Genomic DNA, 19,740 nt, shown 5'->3' on the forward strand with positions numbered 1-19,740 from the left:
GACTTCCAGTGATTCTCCCTCCTCAGCCTCCCAGAATGGAAGTTTGTATTTCATTAAATCTAGACTTTATTCCTTTATACCTCTCCCTAAGATTATGATGGATTTTCAAGCTTATCAAGCACAAAAGAAGAAATAAAGAAAGCAATTTGTGCCTTATACAAGCACCAATCATTTCTGTAAAATGAGAATACACTAATACCTAGTTTTTGATGAAAACTTAATAGGGGATATTGCTAGTGGGAATACAAATTGTTATACTCACTTTGTACAGAAATTAACTACCCCTAATAAAGTTGAAGATGCCCAACTCCAGCAACTCCAGTTCTATATATATATATATATATATAAAACCAAACCTTTCTCACATGAACACAAGAAAACATGTACAAGAAATTTCATAGCAGTATTATTTGTAATTGCAAAAGAATGCAAACAATCTGTCTCCCAATAGAAGAATGGACAGATAAATTCTGGCATATTCATACAATTGAAGATTGTATTTTTTTTTTTAGTATTTTTTTTAGTATTTTTTTACAGCAATTAAAATGGATTAACAATCAACAGGGCTACATTAAAAATGTCAAGCAAAACAATAAAGTTCTGCAGAAAAATAGGTATATTATCACATCAATGCACAAAATTTAAAAATACGTAAAATAATACACCACAGTTTATGGATACGTATGTATATAATAAAAGTTAAAAAAAAAAAATGGCCAGGAAAAGAAAGGAACAGATTACAGATACTAATAATTTTGTTACCAGTAAAAAAGATATGAAGTAAATATGGTAAAATATTAAGATTTAACAAAGCTGGAAAATGGGTTTGCTCAAATTTGTATACTAATTTCTACATAACTCAAATACTACAAAGAAATTAAAGGTGAAAAATGCAGTATTTTGTGAAAGAAAATCATAAATACTTCATAGAAAACAGTAATTCATTAAAGTCAATAGAAGTTCCAAAAGAGCTAAGAACATTTTTCAGAATGTTATTCCTTGTCTCCTAACCATGGACATACATGGTCTGGTAGAGATCAGTATTATTTTCCCAAAGGTTACATGTTCTTCCAAATGAACCCAGCAAATATTCTCAATCCATTCGCTATTTGAGAATATGAATGTAGTCACCGACCCAATGTTTGTTATGGATCATAAGTATCTGTATTGTTAATACAGACTTAACTGGGGAAAAATACTTACAGAATTCATCATAGCAAGCTGTGATGGGTAAGCTTTATAAGGAAAATTAATCTTCACACCACCAATTGTATATTCAGACCACATTGAAGACATTGTGCTTTCTTACTTATTTCTGATTCCTAACTGCAACAGAAATGAAAATATTGAAACAACGCCATTCAAAGAAAACCACAGACCCAAAACTAGGACATAAGTCTGGAAATAAAAATTGGAATTATCTCACTCGAGGGGGGAGGGAGGGCAAGGGCAATATACATAACCTTAACATTTGTACCCCCACAATATGCTGGAAAAAAATAAAATAAAATTGGAATTAACAAATGCATAAACCAAACAGAAGTAATTTCTTAGTCTTATAAATCAGCAGTCAAAGCATGTCTTAGAGTCTAATAAATGTGGATTTGCATCCCTGCTCTGCCATATATTAGTTGGTGACTTTGGGCAAATTACTTAACTTCTCTAGATCTCAGTGTCCTCATCCATAAAATAAGGATACTAATAACATCTACCCCATAGGATTGTTGTAAAGATTAAATGAAATAATGTGCAAATAATGTGCAAATAATGCCGATTAAACATAAGCTCTTGTAACAATTAGATCAGATGTAGTCCACTCATAGAAACAAATAGGTTCCTAAGGCAACTCCCTACAACTTCACAGTGCAACTCTTTTTCTCCACCTATTTTGCACCTTTCTGTTTCTCCTTTCTGCAGTCTTCCAGTTAGAAGGATCCTATGCTTTCTGACCAGGAGTCAGAAAGCATAGGATCTAGACCTGGTTTTCACAGGAACTTAGATATGTTACCGTTGATGTGTCTTTTTACTTCTCTAGTCTAAGATTCCCATCTGTAACAATCCCTAATTTCAAGACTGTTGTAAGAAAGAAAATGCCTTGGCAAATATTAGGTGTTCAATAATTTTATTTCAAGGTCAATAGAGTATAATGGAAAGAGGATTGGTTTGGAATAAGGCAAACTAAGTTTGAATGCCACTGTGTGAATCACCTAACTTCTCAGAACTTGATACTTTATCTATGGAATTGAGATAATACTACTTACCTGATAGTTTTTATGAAAATTAGCCAGAGCAGAATGTGCCTAACCCAGTATTTGACACAGAGGAGGTGATCCATTTTAATCCCCCTCTTCTAAACCACTTTTCTTAACCTAGGATTTGGGATCCATAGATGCGATTCAGAGACAGTAACTTCTTGAAATTGCCTGAGAAGTTTCTGTACCTCATTGCACTTTTCTGAAGAGAAAGTCTGAAGATTTCTCTTCCTATAAAAATATCCTGATATACATTATCAAATGGGTAATTATTTGCAATAGTCTAAAAAAATGGTATATCCAACTTGGGGATGATGAGATAGTTAAAATAGCAATTCAATAGATTATGGACCCAATAATAACATTACCCACAGCTTGCGTGTTCCACAAGAAGTTAAGAACCTAAGGGAAGTTAAAATCTAAGGGATTTTCCAGTTCTAAGATTTTGCGGTTCTACCTGGCAAAGGGCTGAGAATGAGGTTCAGCGGAATCCAATCTAAATCAACTCAACGCTGGCCTAGTTAATCAGATACAACCTAGAAATCAATCCGTCCCCTATCCCAGCTTCGGCAACAACCGTCTCAAAATGAGGTAGTTTCCCCCCTAAACATTGCATAAAGGACAAACAAACCAACCCGCCTCCCGCCAAGAGGTAACGACTGGTACTAACAGCCCTCTGCTCAAAGGAGGCTCCCTCCTCCCCAGGTTTTCCTCCGCAATTTCCCTCCTCCCACAGCCAGTTGAGATTCCCGAGGCCCAGGTGACCCAATGAACACCCATGGGCCTGGGAGACGACTGGGGCGAAGGCAGAAGTACCTCGCTGGTAGGCTTCAAGCCCTTCCCCTCCACTTCCCTCAGACTTGCCTATCCTGAGGGAAACCGAAGCAACGCTTACCGGGCTCCGATACACCGGAGAAAAGGAAACCGATTTCTGAGAGCAAATAAAGCGGAGCCCTGGAAGAAAGGACACAAGCCTTAATCCTCTGTGCCTTCCTCACTGAGCTGCTACTCCCCCGGCCTGCATTGGGGGCTCGCAGCCACTGTACCTTTCCTCCGCGCTAGTTCTCATCAGCGGTTTCTGTAACACAGCCCGGGACAAATTCCCGCCTCCCACCCCTCTGGCTCCCAGCACCCAATCGCCGAGCGAGGTCAGACAACCAATCACCCGCCAAGACTAGAAATCAACCAATCCTGGCGCGAGGTTAGAGGGCGAGCACTCTGGCACCCAATGGGAACCTCCGAAATAAGAACAGACGCAAGGTACTTGGCGCCACCGGAAGGCAATCACCAGAAGTGTAAACTACTTCAGCAAATCACGGGGATTTGTTAAAGGAAAAGTGTCTTCTCCGTTTGACTTTTGAAACCATCATTTAACCCACGCAACAAATACCTTGGAAACTCGAAGCCTCATTCTTAAGGTCTCTATACCAGCGGAGAAGAAACAAGTTCTTTGAGCATTCATCAGTGCCACTCAATTGGAATTTCCCAACTTTACAGCAAAGACTCAGGCGGGAATTGCCAGGCTATTGAGCCAAAATAGACGAAAAGGTTCCGCGACAAATATCTACAATATTTCATAATTTCAAGGCTTTCCCAAGAAACTAAAATAAGCCAGAGATATGCTCTCAAGGTCTCCAGCACGGCATCACCTCTCCCTTCGTTAAGGCTTCTCTGCCTTCCATCCCGCCTGAGTCTTGTTTGCCAAGAAATACACTTCAATTTCCTCAAAGATAAGTAGTTACGATCTTGCCAAATTATGTTATTTTGAAAAAGTTCTGTATAGCCTAAACTTGGCTCAAATAGGAGTGTTCCAGAAAGGCAAAACCTGAGACTATTTCCCAAATTCAGATAACTTGTTTGGGGAAGGTTTGCTGGGTGGGAGGAGAGAGCAGGCTACTTGATTCACTCTCAGCTGTTTTACTACATCTTCCAAGTGACAAAATGTTAGTCATAAAAATAAACTCTACCCTTTGACCTTATAGTCCCAGTCCCAGAAGTTTATCCTAAAGGCATAATCTAAAAGAAAAAGTGATACCTCAAAGAAAAAATGATACAGTACCTATTTGTAATACTAAAAAAATCATGCATTTCCCAATCTAACAATGTAGAAGTGGTTATATCAATTCAGGCTGCACATAGTTGCTTATGCCTGTAATCTCAGCACTTTGGGAAGTCAACGTGGGAGGATTGCTGAACCCAAGAGTTCAAGACCAACCTGGGCCAAATAGGAAGACCCATCTCCACAAAAAAATTAAAAATTAGCCAGGTATAGTCACACAGGCTTGTAGCACTAACTACTCAGGAGCCTGAGGTGGGAGGATCCCTTGAGTCCAGGAGATCAAGGCTGCAATGAGCTATAATTGCACACACACTGCACTCCAGCCTGGACAATAGAGCAAGACCTTGTCTTAGAAAAAAAAAGAAGAAAGAAATTCAGGCAGGGCACTGTAGCTCACGCCTGTAATCCTACCACTCTGGGAGACCAGGTGGGAGGATCCTTTGAGCTCAGGAGTTCGAGGTCAGCCTGAGCAGGAGTGAGACGCCGTCTCTACTTAAAAAATAGAAGGAAATTAGCTGGACAACTAAAAATATATAGAAAAAATTAGCCAGGCATGTGGTGCATGCCTGTAGTCCCAGATACTCAGGAGGCTGAGACAGTAGGATTGCTCAAGCCCAGGAGTTTGAGGTTGCCGTGAGCTAGGCAGATTCCAAGGCACTCTAGCCTGGGCAGCAGAGTGAGACTCTGTCTCAAGAAAAAAAGAAATTCAGTAATATGAAAATATATATGGATAAGAAAATATGAGGGAGTAATTTACTGTTAATTGGCTCTAACTTTGTATTGACATTCAATGTATGTGGCAGAAGAGAAAAAGGATACACATAGGCCATGGAGCCAGATAGTTCTGGCATCCAATCCCTTGAACTGTCCCTTTCAGGTTAATAGTAGTGGAATGAAACACAAAAAACTACAAGTTCATTTGATAAAGAATATGAATGTTTATAAACAAATATTCAAAATAGCTGCACACATCTGTTTTCACTTGAATAAAAAAAATCACATTGTGACAAATTTTATAACCTTAACTTAAAATACATGAATATTAACATTTACTAATATATTTACACATTTTATTTACATTATCAACAAATCTGATGAAAAACAGCATATGTTATATTTTAACACATCAGGTTCTGACCAGTCTTTGAAAATCAATCCAGGAATGTGCACTGCATTTAGCTAGAAAACATTCTTCAACTTTTCCTGAACCCTTAGAGGATCCCTATTCACACAAAATATTCCAAGGCCTCAGTTAAAAGAAACAGAACAAAACTGGATTTGTATTTAATCTTAAGAGACTTACAAAACTGCCTTGTTTAAAAATATGAAATTCTTATGTTATTTTTTAAGCATATGCTTTTATTTTTCACATCAAAATTACTTAATTGAACATTAAGCATCTAATAAAAAGTTATAAATATTCTATCACATATGATACTATGCACTTCATGATTTGAAACAGCTACAAACTAGTTCTTACAGAATACCTTTATGAGGTAGGGCCAGTAGTAACCCCATTTTACAGAGAAGGAAAATGAGATGTGACTATTTGCTAGTGAAAAGGCTGAAGTTAAATTTCTTAAAAACCACACTTTTTAGCCTATCTAACTTCTTTTACAAGTGAAGAGGTCTATTTTGAGTAGGGGGAAAAAGTGTGTGATTGAGGTATATCTCAGAGGATAAAGAGAAGTACCTTCTACATGGATACTTAATTTTAAAAAAAGGATTATGGGTTACCTGAATGCATCTGCCTAATCAATGGAAGTTACTAACAGAGGACTGAAATCCTTCAGCAAGACAGTATTTTCCATATTTTAATTTTTCCTGAGGTTCAAACACTGTATATATTTTCTTACTCAAAGAACTTCTCAAAGTTAAGATATGAATTATGATCCTGATGACAAACTAAGAGCTCTTTAATCCAGTGGATTTTATTGCTCTAAACATCATTTAATTTGATACCTATTTCCCCCCTCTGAGCATCAGATAAGTTAATAAAGCATTATAAAAATAAATTTAAAACAAAAAACTAAATGAGACCTCCTTTCAGGTTCTTCTTTGCAGAAAGATGTTTCTGTAAACACTTTTAAACCATTATCTTAAAATTCCAAATTATTCAAGTATCTCTTTAAACATATGGCTTCATATATTAGTAAAAATTGAAGCAAATATGTGAAATCTTTAAATCCTTATCTGTATTCCATGGAAAACAATTATAAAAGCTACCTGCCTTTTTTAAAGCCTTCTCAATATTGTTTCTTGAGAACTAGAATTCCACCTTGCATTATTATGACTTATACTGCGAGTCTGAGATTTCTATTTAGATATTTAACTCCTAATTTTTCCTCAGTTCTCCTTTCTCTTGATACCTTTTTCTCCCTCCTATAATTGCATCTTTTTTGAACTCTGTTACAAGCTCACAATTAAAATAAACACTACTAAGGCTACCCATAGACTCATCTGTATAAGAAATGAAAGGCATGGCAGTCTTTCTTCACTCCAAAAGCTAAATACAAGGCCAAATTCCCTTTCCAGTAATGAGTCTCTTAAATGTGTTCTCAATGGAAAACAATCTCGACAGCTACAATATAAACATACCAGCAAAGTAGATCCAAAGGTGTGCCAAATACAAGCAAGCATAATCCTCAGAGTTCTACACTGTATTCATATTGAACTGAATTGTTTTAATGATTCCAAGATATTACTGTTCCCATTTCAGTTTAGAGTTGTTACAAGATGCAGATGCATGTTGAGTATATGCAGCAAACAGCCTCATTTTTTTGTTTTAAATTTTTTTAAATTCCACTAACACTCATGTTTATTATTTCAACTACTGTGCTTTCAATACAATGACAGAGCTGTACATCAGGATCCATACTTCCAGTGTCGCTGGATCCATTTTTATAAGACAGATCTTTACAGATTTGAGACCATCCACTTGGTTTCTCCTTTATTTGTTGAAGACCTAAAAACATAAGGAAAGAAAAATTAAAACCAAAAAATCTAGAAAGGAATTTGGCCTTTTTGTTTAAAATATTAAGATAACTCTTGAAAATGAGTTACCACTTACGTGTAATAATTGGATCAATGTCTCTTGTCTGAGTGGCAACATCAGACGCACAAACTTGTCCTATTTGGATCAGCAAAGACATAATATCCTCATATAGAGGAGGAAATGCTCGACAAAAAGAGACCAAACATGGCAGAGTTGGCATGAAAAAAGCATACCGCTTAGCCTGTGTTAAAACTGTTGGAAAGAAATAAAACAGAATTTTTTACTTTACTTTTTACTTTTTTTAGATATAAATTCAAATTCAACATACACAGCCAATATAACATACTAAGCTGTGCTAGAGAGACTAAGTTTTCTAAGACATGGCCAGCCCCTACCTTCAGAGAGCTCACAATCTAGCAGTCTCAGTCATTATCGAAGATATAAATTCGTATTAAGCCCAAGCACTGTGATAAGTGCATTACATGCATTATTTCATTTAATTCTCACAATCTTATAAATGAAGAAAGTACTATCATGACAGTTGAAAATAACTCTTAAATAAGCCTTAGAGAGGTTAAGAAACTTGTTAAAGGTCACACAGCCAGTTAGTGGTAAAGTTGGGATTGAATTCAGACAGTGTAAATTTCTTAGTCACTACAAATAATTGTAACATGAGGTGAATACAATGTAAAGAAAAATAAACAGCGTATTATGGGAACACTGAGAAAGAATACTAAATTAACTAAACCATAACTTTAAAGGATTGAATTATATTTCATATATATATATTTTTGTTTTTTGAGACATAGTCTCACTTTGTTGCCCAGGCTAGAGTGAGTGCCATGGCGTCAGCCTAGCTCACAGCAACCTCCAACTCCTGGGCTCAAGCTATCCTCGTGCCTCAGCCTCCCGATTAGCTGGGACTACAGGCATGCATCACCATGCCTGGCTAATTTTTTCTATATATTTTTAGTTGTCCAATTAATTTCTTTCTATTTTTAGTAGAGATGGTGTCTCACTCTTGCTCAGGCTGGTCTCACACTCCTGACCTCAAGTGATCCTCCTGCCTTGGCCTCCCAGACTGCTAAGATTACAGGAGTGAGATACCATGCCTGGCCTAGTTCATATATTTTAAAGTAGTTTATTTTTATACCTTTTACTCTATAAACCAGAAGGTAGTTAAAATCTTAGGATATGGTTTAGAACTTAAGGAACCAACTACTATATTTATCTCTTATTTATATATATGATTATAATTTTCCAGACTCTGAGCATTTGTAATAAACCCTAACTTGTTTTCTACTGACATAATTACATTCAGAAAGATTTGGTTTCCACTTATAAAATGTGGAAGGCATATTATATTTACTATAAGTCTATATATTCTTTCACGAAATGAAAGATACAATTTTCCTACCTATTCATACCTGCTACACTATAAATCACATTTGTAAATAAAAAACTTTTCAGAAGTAGAATAATTCAAAAGATAGAATTAAACTAATAGTAACACATATCATATTGCCTCACAGTGACACAAAAACATACTATGTCACTAAATTCAGAAACCATATGTACTAATTTATGTTAGAAGTTTTTGTTGATATTGATTGGCTACATACCTGTTAGCAAAGTTCCCATGACATTGACAGCTAAACGAGCCACGCTAAGTGACTTTGGTAATGCATACTGGATACATAAATGAGAAAGCAACTGGATAGCAAATATCTGTAATATAAAATCCAAATATTACACATTTCTCAAGAATATTTTTAAGTATTAAAAATTATAAAATGTTTTATATAACTTGCAAGACTAGAGAGAAATCAATTGTCTTAAAGCTCCAAAATGTTCATTACCTGCTTTTCAAGTTCTGGCTGTGCAATAAGCTCAGGTATGAAATCCAGACAGATGTGCATAGATGGAATACCTGCAACTGTCAGAGGCAAAAGTTCACATGGATAACCCTAAATCAACAAGAAAGGGGGTAAAAGTTAGAAAAAAATCAAATACAGAGAAAATACAAATGAAAAGTTTCACTTCCTTTCTATAAAAGTTGCTCAGGCTACAGTGCCCTACATATATCCTGGCACTTCACTTTTCCGATGCACTAGAATAGGAATGAATTATATGAATATTTTATTAGGTTGGAAAAAAAAAACACTTCAAATATCTGGATTTTTCTCCATATTGCAAAAGACCAGGATCACTTGTGTTATCTCTAATTTTTAAATGACCTCTATTAATATAGTATTAGAAGTCCCCAAGAAAAATAAAGGTCAGCCACAAAACATCATTTTTTGGAAACAGACCTGAAAATGAACAAGCTTAGCAATGTTGGGATCTGCAATGTACATTTGGTGCAACAGACAACAGATAAGGCACTGAACTTCTCGAAGGTTACAGAGCAAATTGTCTTCTCCTTCCTCCATCCCCTTATTTGGAGTGCTGGTGGTAATAACACTTTGAACATTTCTTAGCAAGCTGTCTGGATTGATACCGTTTCCTTTCTCCTCTTCAGTAGGTAAGCAAATCTCTAAGAGAATCTGGACAGCTGCACTATCCTGTAAGCAAATAAAACACAGTGAATATAAAGTTTCTGAGAAGTTGATTTGAAAACCAAATCTGATTTTGTTTTCACATGAACAGAAATAAAAAAACAACCAGTTTCTTAAAAAACATACATACACAAAGAGGTACTTCTAAGAGCAGAAGTGAGCAATCTATAGAGCAATGATTCTCAACTTTTTAGGGTGATGAACCCCTAAAGAATCCTAAGAAAACTATACACCCTCTCCCCATAAAAATTAACATATATAAACAAACATATTGCATAATTTCAGGCAGGTCACATTTCTCTAAGGCAGATCCATGGACTTCAGTTGAAGAACATCTACTAGAAGGCTATTCTGATTCTGTGACAACCAAAACAGGCCCTAGGCAGAAATGACTACCAAAATCTCCTTTCCTTCCTCTAATCTCTCACTTTTCCCAGGATCCTAACCTGTATTTCCCTCTTTTTCTCACCTGGATACCTAATTAATTTCTCTGAAGGTAACAGTTAATAATGCCTAAAAATCACTTCCCATAGCTCTTTTCCCTTAAGCTCTTTTAACCTTAAGACAGACTGTTTAAGGTCCTGGTTGTACAAGGGAAGATTCCACCTTACCACCCATTCCACCTACACAACTCACTGCTCCTCAACCCACAAGCTTGAGTATCAATTCATAGAACAGTAGCTTGAGGGGTGATATACTTGAGGCCCATATGTTTAAAGGAGAGCTATAATCACTCTCATCTAGAAGGAAGGAGTTTAAAAAGAAACTGGGCCAGGTATGGTGGCTCATGCCTGTAATCCTAGCACTCTGGGAGGCTGAGGCGGGCAGATCACTCAAGATCAGGAGTTCGAAACCAGCCTGAGCAAGAGCGAGACCCCTGTCTCTACTATAAATAGAAAGAAATTAATTGGCCAACTAATATATATAGAAAAAATTAGCCGGGCATGGTGGTGCATGCCCGTAATCCCAGCTACTCGGGAGGCTGAGGCAGGAGGATCGCTTCAGTCCAGGAGTTTGAGGTTGCTGTGAGCGAGGCTGCCACCACGGCACTCACTCTAGCCTGGGCAACAAAGTGAGACTCTGTCTCAAAAAACAAAGAAATAAAAATAAAAAAAAATAAAAAGAAACTGAATATATGACATGCATCTCTGAAAGATAGCCATTGCCTGGAAGATTAAGAACTAAATGATTATGAAGTAAGGGTGGCCTACTTCAGGGGTGGCCTTCTAGGTCCTTAAGTGTAGCCTTTTGACTGAACGTCCAAACTTTACAGAAAAAATCCTTTGATACATTTTTGTTCGTTTTATTTTTAACATGAACATATCTTAAATATCAAAGAATAAAATAAGTTTCAATGAAATAATCCTAGAGTGCTCAACACAATTGGAACACTAGTAAGCCATAAGGGCTAAATTGAAGGCTGCTATGCTCATGATTTACTTCTAACTTCCCCACCCTGACTGGCACCACTACTGCAATGACGCTGGTTGGCGAGAGTTTATGAGGGTCCAGTATGCCAGTCTGTTACCAGCTTGTGGCGACAGTGCACTGTGTTTCTGTGTGAAGTAGAATTTGTGAATGGTTGCACAGCTTGACAGTATTTTTTAATTCTGTTTGCTTAACAGCCCATAATGTCAAAGAAGACCAAGGGGATGCTGAAGGAAGAAAACATATTTTTTAATAAGGATTGCGAATTGGAGTATTATCTTGTTTCTGCTAAAGATAAGACGATTTGCTTGTGTTCTGATACTGTGATATCAACATTAAAGAAACTCAATGTTTATCAGTATTATAATACTGGTAATGACCACAAATATTTTAAATTAGAGGAAGAGGCACAAAAGATTGTATTGCAGAAATTAAAGGATGAAAAACAAAAGCAAAGACAATTATTTCAAGCAGCAAGAAGACCTGGAAATAATGCCACTGAAACGACTTATGAAGTAGCTTATATACTTGGAAGAAAAAGGGAAGCCATTCAGTAATGTAGAAATTATAAAAGAACTCATTGTCAAAGTTGTAGGATGGTCAGACCCCAATAACATTTCAAAGTACAAACAACAGCCTTTTCAAGAAGAAACAAAATTGATCGGCAGCATGAATTAGCCTTAAACTTAACAGAACAACTTTATGCAATACTTCAGAAGGAAAATATGTATTATTCAATCGCTTTGGATGAATCAATTGATACTACTGACTCAGCACAAGTTTTACACCTCATTCAAATCATAACAGAAGATTTTTTTTGCTACAAAGAGTTAGTTGCATTGGGCCCTCTTGCCAACAGAACACAGGGAATGGATATCTTCAACAACTTTTAAGATAAATGTCATGAAGTTGTACTGAATTTGGTAAATTTAGTAAGTGTATATACAGATGGTACACCTTCCATGACAGGAAAACATGAAGGGCTTACTGCACAGATTTTTAAAAGCATTAAGAGATCCAGATATTCTTCATTTCTTTTCATTGTATCTTACATCAGTAAAATCTCTGTTCTAAAGCTACTATTTTAAGTGACACTTTGCAACAAGTTACAAGTATCATTAACTATATTCATGCAAATACAACACAGCATCATCAGTTTCGTAACATGCTAAAATTGAACCATAAGGTATTTGTGTGGATTTGCTATATCATTGTCACATGTGTTAGCCAAAATTTTCTCTCTGCAAGGACAGTTAAACTTTATGAAGAACAGAATCACCAATGTGAATCATTGAAAGAAGATTTCTATAGGAATGCAGTATTTCTCTGTAATATCATGTCAAATCAAAACAACTTGAATATTTTTTTGGACAGTAAATCTATATATGAAATGTGGCAAAAAATCCAAGCATGTAAAAAAAGGTTTCTTTTTTCAAAACACTACTTCTTCAAAAGGAAATATTGTATGAACATTTTCCCCAGTTAGTAGAGGTCACTGATGAGCAGGAAGATATATGCAAATGGTTGGGAGAATACACAGCTGTTATAGACCTATTAATTAGAGAATATAATGAAAGGTTCACTGACTTTGAGAATCATGACCTCATACCCAAATTAGCATTTCAGCCTCACCTAGTTGATATCACCAACACACCTAAAGAACTACGGATGGAATTGATTGAGCTCTCAGTAGATGACATTTTAAAGTCATTGTTTGATGCTAAGAAAGATCCAATTGAAAAACTAAAAAGTGTAGTAGAGTACCTATGCTTTCGGCAACATGCCCAAAAAATGCTTTCTTGCTTTTCAATCACTTATTGCTACAAATCTACATTCTCCTACCTAACCCAAATCAAGATGCTCTTAAGGTCACAAATGACTGATACTGAAACTGCAGACCTCCTTGTTGCAACCAAATGTTCAAACGCTTTCCAACAAAAAGCAGACACAACAAAGCCATTAAAAGGTTAGTTAACTTTAAAATTAACAAATAGTTTTCATTTTTTGAAATTATTAAGTACACAGTAGTGAAGATTACAAAATAATATACAGTTTTAAGTATATCTAATTGATATTTCTTGAATGCAGCCTCACTTGATTACAGCTAAATTAATGCAACCTGCCAACACAAAAAGGTTCCCCATCCCCAGCCTATTTTATAATTACCATGTTGAGGGTGAAGGGTTTGTGGGTGTTGTTATTGTTTTGTTTTGTTCTTATTTACAGACTCTGGAGCCAGAATATCTGTAAGTGAATCCTAGCTCTGCCATTTACTAAATATGTAACCTTGAGTAAGTCATTTAACCTCTTTGAGTCTCATTTTTCTAATCTGTAAACATGGAGATAATACTCCATACCTCATAGGTTGTCTGTAAAAATTAAATGAGTTAAAATATTTAAACAACTTAGACTAGCACCCACAATATAGTAAGCATTATATCTATGTTAGCTATTATGATCTATATCTCTGTGAAACTCTCAAGGACAGATTTATTTTAGAACTCAGATTTTTTTAATGTAATATTATGTAACACCCACCCCCACTAGCAGAGAGTGGGTAGCACCTTGTAATCAAATATATTAATATTTCTGTAGCAAAACATACTAATATTCACATTAAATGGGATAAAGAATATCAATTCAGGTCAAGTTTTGTCACCAAACGAGTTCATATCAGGGCATCTTTCTGCCAATTATATTACAAAAGAAATGTGTCAGTTTTCCTAGCTTTTTGGATTTCTGTATTACAGATAAGGGATTGTGAACCTATATTATTACTCCTAATTCCCCTTATGGTCAATGAGATTTCAGAAAATACATTTTAACCTATGAAAACATGTCTGCTTTAAAGATCTCAAATTGCAGAACATTTTATCATCTCACCTCTCCTGCATTATTCAAAAATGACTATGTAAAGCTTCAGTAAAATTCTACATTCTAGGATTCACTTGTTATAAAACTTTTCTTAACTAAATATAAAGTTGAACTACTTGTGTTATTAGTATTTATCACTATTTTCTTATATATGTATTTGTTTTTCTATTTTTCTATTTTTCTCCATCTTTGATTTTTTTCCCTATCATATGATCTTAAGAAACATATAACCAAGGATTTTGTCTTCTTCATCACTATATCCCCAGTCCCTGGAACAGTACTTGGCACATAGCAGGCATTCAATAGATCATCTGTTGAATGAATGAGCCTAATAACTTCAAAACAGGTAAAGTCTTATATTTTATTAAAATATAAATATTATTTAAATGGCTATTAAATTTATATCATGAAGATTATTCTTGATTTCAGTAATATAGTCCATCTGATATAGGGCAAAGGTAACATCATTATAATAGATTCTCCAATAGAAGGAATACACCACATGTCACCAATGTACACAGAGGGAATAATATGCCATCTAATTTAATTGATTATGTGAGTAGGAAAGCCCTTGCCCTTTTTGACTAAATTTTACTTTAGGAAAATTTACCTGAGCAGCCAGCAATGCATTTTTCAATTCTTCTCTGGTAACTTCTGGAGCATCAGTTTGTCCAACTAAACCTATTGTATTATTCTGGGAAGGCCTATCTTGCTCTGCTGTTTCCTTTAGATGAGCACTAAGGTAGGCTTTCGATGCAAGAAGATAACCATTCAACATGTGTAGAGTAATATCCATCAGCGGGGGGCATCTAAACAAAGAAAGAAGGAAAGAAAAATATATGAGAAAGAATAAAAATTTATAAATTAGCCAGAACATGATCAGTTGAGTTTAAATAATTAGAAAAACCTGAATAATAATAAGAGTAACAACTTTTCTCACTATAATAGTTTCAAAATAAAAGTTTAATATCTTCTTCTCTATCTTTCAAGATTATATAAATAGTATAATCTGTTTCATCTTATCAGCTAAAAATAAATATGTATAATGTAAGCTCTAGAGAAAAGATAAGCATCTTTTGAAGAAAATGGCATTACCAGTAAATCTCTTAGATGTGAGCCTATAAAGCAGCTGTCCTCAAAAAGGCATATCCTATTATTGATAAGACGAAGGTAACTAGAACAGAGTATTTATTCTTTTTACTACTATTCCTTCTTTGGAACAAGACATCAAAACAACTCTGTATTCCAAGAGTGGTTCATCCACTTAACCTAGGGAAGTTACTTACTGAACCTCAGTTTCTTCATCTATAAAATAGGTAGGTATACAGTTATTCATTCCTCAAAGATTGTTACAGATTAAATATAAATAAGATTAAAAATAGACATAAGAGTTAAATGTAAAAAAGAAAAAAAGACAAATTAGTAACCACTAGAATTTTAAATGCAATACCCTTAGAAATTCTACTTCTCAGTCTCTATCACAGGACAGAACTAGCCAGTGTGCATTAACAGACATTATAATTGTGTTTATAAATGAAATATTGGAAACAACCTAAATGTCCAGCAATATGTCAATGGTTAAATAAACTATGGCAATGTTTCCCAAAATTGAAAAATCACCTAGAATGCTTGTTTAAAAAATCTAAATCCCAAGCTCTAACCCAGACATTTTGAATCAGTTTCTGGAAGACAAGCCTGATAATCTATATATGGAATACAATGCAGCAGTTAAAACAAATGAGGTAGAAATATGCATACTAATATGAAAAACATACTGAGAACAGTAAGGTTTTTTTAAAACAAGAAGAAAATAATGACAATGTACTACTACTTATGTTTTTGTAAAACCATACAATACAAAAAAGTAAATATTTCTATTTAATCAATTTGTAAGTATATAGAAAAGTAAAGCTACATACACACCATTATAACAAAGTTTCCTCTGGCAAAAGAACCGGAATTGGTCAAAAGAAGCCAAGGAGGAATTTTGTTTTAGCAATGTCAGAATGATAGATATATGAGAGCCAAACTTTTCACTATACACCTTTTCTTTTTGTTAATCTTTTTGCATGTTATGAAACATTTATTTATTAATGTATATTATGAAAATTTTCATACATGCATAAAAGATGGAATATTATAATGAACCCCCAAGAACTCAACACCCAGCTTCAACAGGTGTCTACACATAGCCAGTATTTTTTTATATATACCGTGTTTCCCTGAAAATAAGACCTACCCATAAAATAAGCCCTAGCAAGATTTCTAAGCATTTGGGCAATATATGCTCTACCCCCAAAAAAGACCTAGTGATGGGCGTGGCTACGCAGCATATCTGCACAACCCATGCATTTTGTCGTAGTGCGGTAAAGAAGACGAGCAGCCCTTCTGATCTGCCCCATTGTGACAGCTACTATCCTAGAGGTGACCAGAAAGGTGCTGGCAGCCCCACCAACTAGGTTGGCTCCCCCATCAGGTCCTGGCCATCCTGTGTGTGCTGCAAGCTGAGGCATTAGGGGAAAATAACACATCCCCTGAAAATAAGCCCAAGGGTGTCTTCTTGAGGAAAAATAAATATAAGACCCTGTCTTATTTTTTGTAAAACACGGTACCCCCATCCACTTTCCTACCACCACCACTGGGTTAATTCAAAGCAAATACTTTCATATCTTTTATATGTGTATATTTTTATCTGTGTATATCTTTATATTGTGTGTTTTTTTAAACCATCACTTTATAAAAAAATTAAATTTTAAAAAATGGACAAAATTAAAAGGCTAATCGATAAAGCAATGAGGTAGGTAGGAGAGGTAAAAAAAAATTTTTAAATAAAGTAATGAGGAAAAAACTGTAGCATGTGTACTAAGGGCTAATATGCTTTATAGATAAAGAGCTCTTTCAATTAATAAAAAGACCAAAAAAATAGGCTAAAATATTAATATAAAGAAGAAATACCAGTAGCTAATAAATATATTAAAATGTTCAATCTAACAAGAAATTAAAATGGGAATCTTTTTATCTACCAATTTGGATATTATATAAAATAGCACAGGAAAGTATACAATAACAAATACTGCTATGGAATATAAAGTGATCCAACCTTTCTGAATGGCAGAATGAAAATATGAATAAAAGGTCTTTTTTTTTTTTTTTTTTTTTGAGACAGAGTCTCGCTTTGTTGCCCAGGCTAGAGTGAGTGCCATGGCGTCAGCCTAGCTCACAGCAACCTCAAACTCCTGGGCTCAAGCAATCCTCCTGCCTCAGCCTCCCAAGTAGCTAGGACTACAGGCATGCGCCACCATGCCCGGCTAATTTTTTCTATATATATTAGTTGGCCAATTAATTTGTTTCTATTTTATAGTAGAGACGGGGTCTCGCTCTTGCTCAGGGTGGTTTCGAACTCCTGACCTTGAGCAATCCGCCCGCCTCGGCCTCCCAGAGTGCTAGGATTACAGGCGTGAGCCACCACGCCCGGCCTGAATAAAAGGTCTTAAAAATGAGCATGTTACTTTTGCCCCAATCATTCCATTTTTAGCAATCTGTCCTAAGGAAATACTCAGAATGGTAAAATGCACATAGAATAGTCACCACAGCACTACTGATAACAGCAAAAATTAGAAATAAAACATCCAACAGTAGAGGATTGGGGCAGGCATACCATATCTATAAAATGGAATACTAAGTAGCCAATTAATATAAGAATATCTATTAACATGATAAAAGGTTCATAAGTGAAAAATCCAAGTACAAAAACAGTACATACATTTTGATAGTGTGAGTTAACATCTTTCTGAACAACTGAATCACCTGAGGTGATTCAGGTGAAAGGTAACCTATTTAAGTGGATTTTTAACACTGATAAATCATTTGTTTTAGAAACAGCTCTTTTCTAGAAGTGTTATTTACTGTGGTTTTTCCTTTTATTATATATTCACTGTTATTTATACTGTTTATTCTTCTGATTTCTATTTCCTATGAGACCTTGATTTCACCAAACTGTATTGGGCTGATTTTGCAGGCTTTGTCACTTTAAGAACGTCATCCCCATGGCTGATGACAGATGAGTTTAAACATAGTATATACCATTTAGTCTTCCTTACTAAAGTTTCTCTTCCCTCTAACCCATGTAGTACAAAGTTTCTTTTCCTAAGTTACAACCTAAACAACCTTGTTAGCCTAACATTCAAGGCCATCCATGGTCTGACCCCAATATACTTTCCAATTGTAAAATGTGCTCTACTCAAAAATTAACCCTCTTCTCCAAGCATTTTCACTCTTGCTTCTATAGTTGTGCTCACAGTATTCTTTATCTCAAATTACCTTCTTTGACTTCCTAACCCCCACCATAATACTATTTGTTTACCTAAACTGTTTTCTTCTTCTTTTTGTATTTTTAAGGCTAGTCAATTGAAGTAGAGGGAATGAAGAAGGAACAAAGGAAATCTGTCACTGGTTGTGAACAATTAGTTGTAAACACCACTGCACTCAGACCAGCCCTATCCCCATTCTTTAAAATAGTACTCAGGTCTCATCTCTTCAACATCTTTCCTGAACTTTTAACATCATGCATTTATACATCATTCATCTGCATACCATATTATTTCACTTTTCATATATCTGTCTCATTTCCCCAGGCAGCTGATAACCACTATACCACAACTTATATACCTTTGATATTACTCATCGTAACAACTAGAAATTCAAATGTTAATAATATGAATTAATTAAATTCTGCCTTTTGAGTGGAAGCCATGTCAAAGCAATTGCTTAAGTTCAGCAACTGGCAAGGAATTAAAGCCAAATGCGGAATCAATGAAGCTAATATCACAAGTGAACATGCCAAAAAGGTCACAGTTTTGATACATGTAATGATTCACAATGAACCAGTTTTTTAAAAGCCTTTTTCAACATGCAAGCAGAAATAGTGTAATTCATTACTGATCTTGACTGTGAGAGAGAAAAGCCACCACTGATGGTTACCAAAACCAACAATGACCTTTCTCTAAGGCTAGGTTTTATTAATTACATATTAAATTGGATATGTATTTCATGAATAAATACAACTAAAAAAGATCAAAAAACTGCACAGTTCATACTACCTAGTTATCTGCAAGAGCACTAAAATATAATTTTAAATTGAACTTTGTCAATTTCTTTTTACTCTCCAAAGTATAACTCTACAATAAAAATGAAACTATAGTGACACTTACCTGTGAACCCTTTGATCACATCTTAAGACAATGAGAGGATCTATCATCAGGTCATTCTGAGTATACTTTTGTTGTCGTACAAACTTTATTGAAGGTTGAAGTGCATTAACCGTCATTACCCACAACCTGATTACAAAATAATCACATGTTCAAATAGCTATATAATAATTGAAATCTGTAGCCATCCAATACTTTCTACCTTAGAAAGTTATATTTAGGAAAAAGAAAACAGGTGTGAATGAACTTTGAAAAATTAAAAACTATAGACATTTAACCTTTAGAGACATATCTCTAAAACAAAGATAAAATAGTAAACACACAGTAGTCTCAAAATTTTCATAGTTATAGAGGAATAATCATGGCA

General features: G+C 35.1%; 2 protein-coding genes across 3 annotated transcripts in view; both read right to left on the reverse strand.

The window, feature by feature from the left end:
* Positions 1 to 3,359, reverse strand: part of BRIP1 (BRCA1 interacting DNA helicase 1) — a 161,169-nt gene extending 157,810 nt beyond the window's left edge. The window contains exons 1-3 of one of the 2 annotated variants that reach the window (XM_012773002.3): positions 3,299 to 3,359; positions 3,148 to 3,206; positions 1,204 to 1,326 (exon numbers count right to left, since the gene is read on the reverse strand). In XM_012773002.3, coding sequence (XP_012628456.1) covers positions 1,204 to 1,296 — 93 coding nt within the window. In that variant the 5' untranslated portion in view covers positions 1,297 to 1,326; positions 3,148 to 3,206; positions 3,299 to 3,359. The other variant, XM_075994410.1, reaches the window with a different exon arrangement.
* Positions 3,360 to 6,978: 3,619 nt separating this feature from the next.
* INTS2 (integrator complex subunit 2) overlaps positions 6,979 to 19,740 on the reverse strand; it is a 54,746-nt gene continuing 41,984 nt past the window's right edge. Inside the window, exons 19-25 of the mRNA XM_012772757.2 lie at positions 19,377 to 19,502; positions 14,777 to 14,975; positions 9,619 to 9,870; positions 9,166 to 9,273; positions 8,929 to 9,034; positions 7,382 to 7,558; positions 6,979 to 7,276 (exon numbers count right to left, since the gene is read on the reverse strand). Of these exons, the coding sequence (XP_012628211.2) occupies positions 7,107 to 7,276; positions 7,382 to 7,558; positions 8,929 to 9,034; positions 9,166 to 9,273; positions 9,619 to 9,870; positions 14,777 to 14,975; positions 19,377 to 19,502 (1,138 nt within the window). The 3' untranslated portion in view covers positions 6,979 to 7,106. The remainder of the gene's footprint in view (positions 7,277 to 7,381; positions 7,559 to 8,928; positions 9,035 to 9,165; positions 9,274 to 9,618; positions 9,871 to 14,776; positions 14,976 to 19,376; positions 19,503 to 19,740) is intronic.

This window comes from Microcebus murinus, chromosome 18 (assembly GCF_040939455.1).
Source record: "Microcebus murinus isolate Inina chromosome 18, M.murinus_Inina_mat1.0, whole genome shotgun sequence".
NCBI classification, from domain to species: Eukaryota; Metazoa; Chordata; class Mammalia; order Primates; family Cheirogaleidae; genus Microcebus; species Microcebus murinus.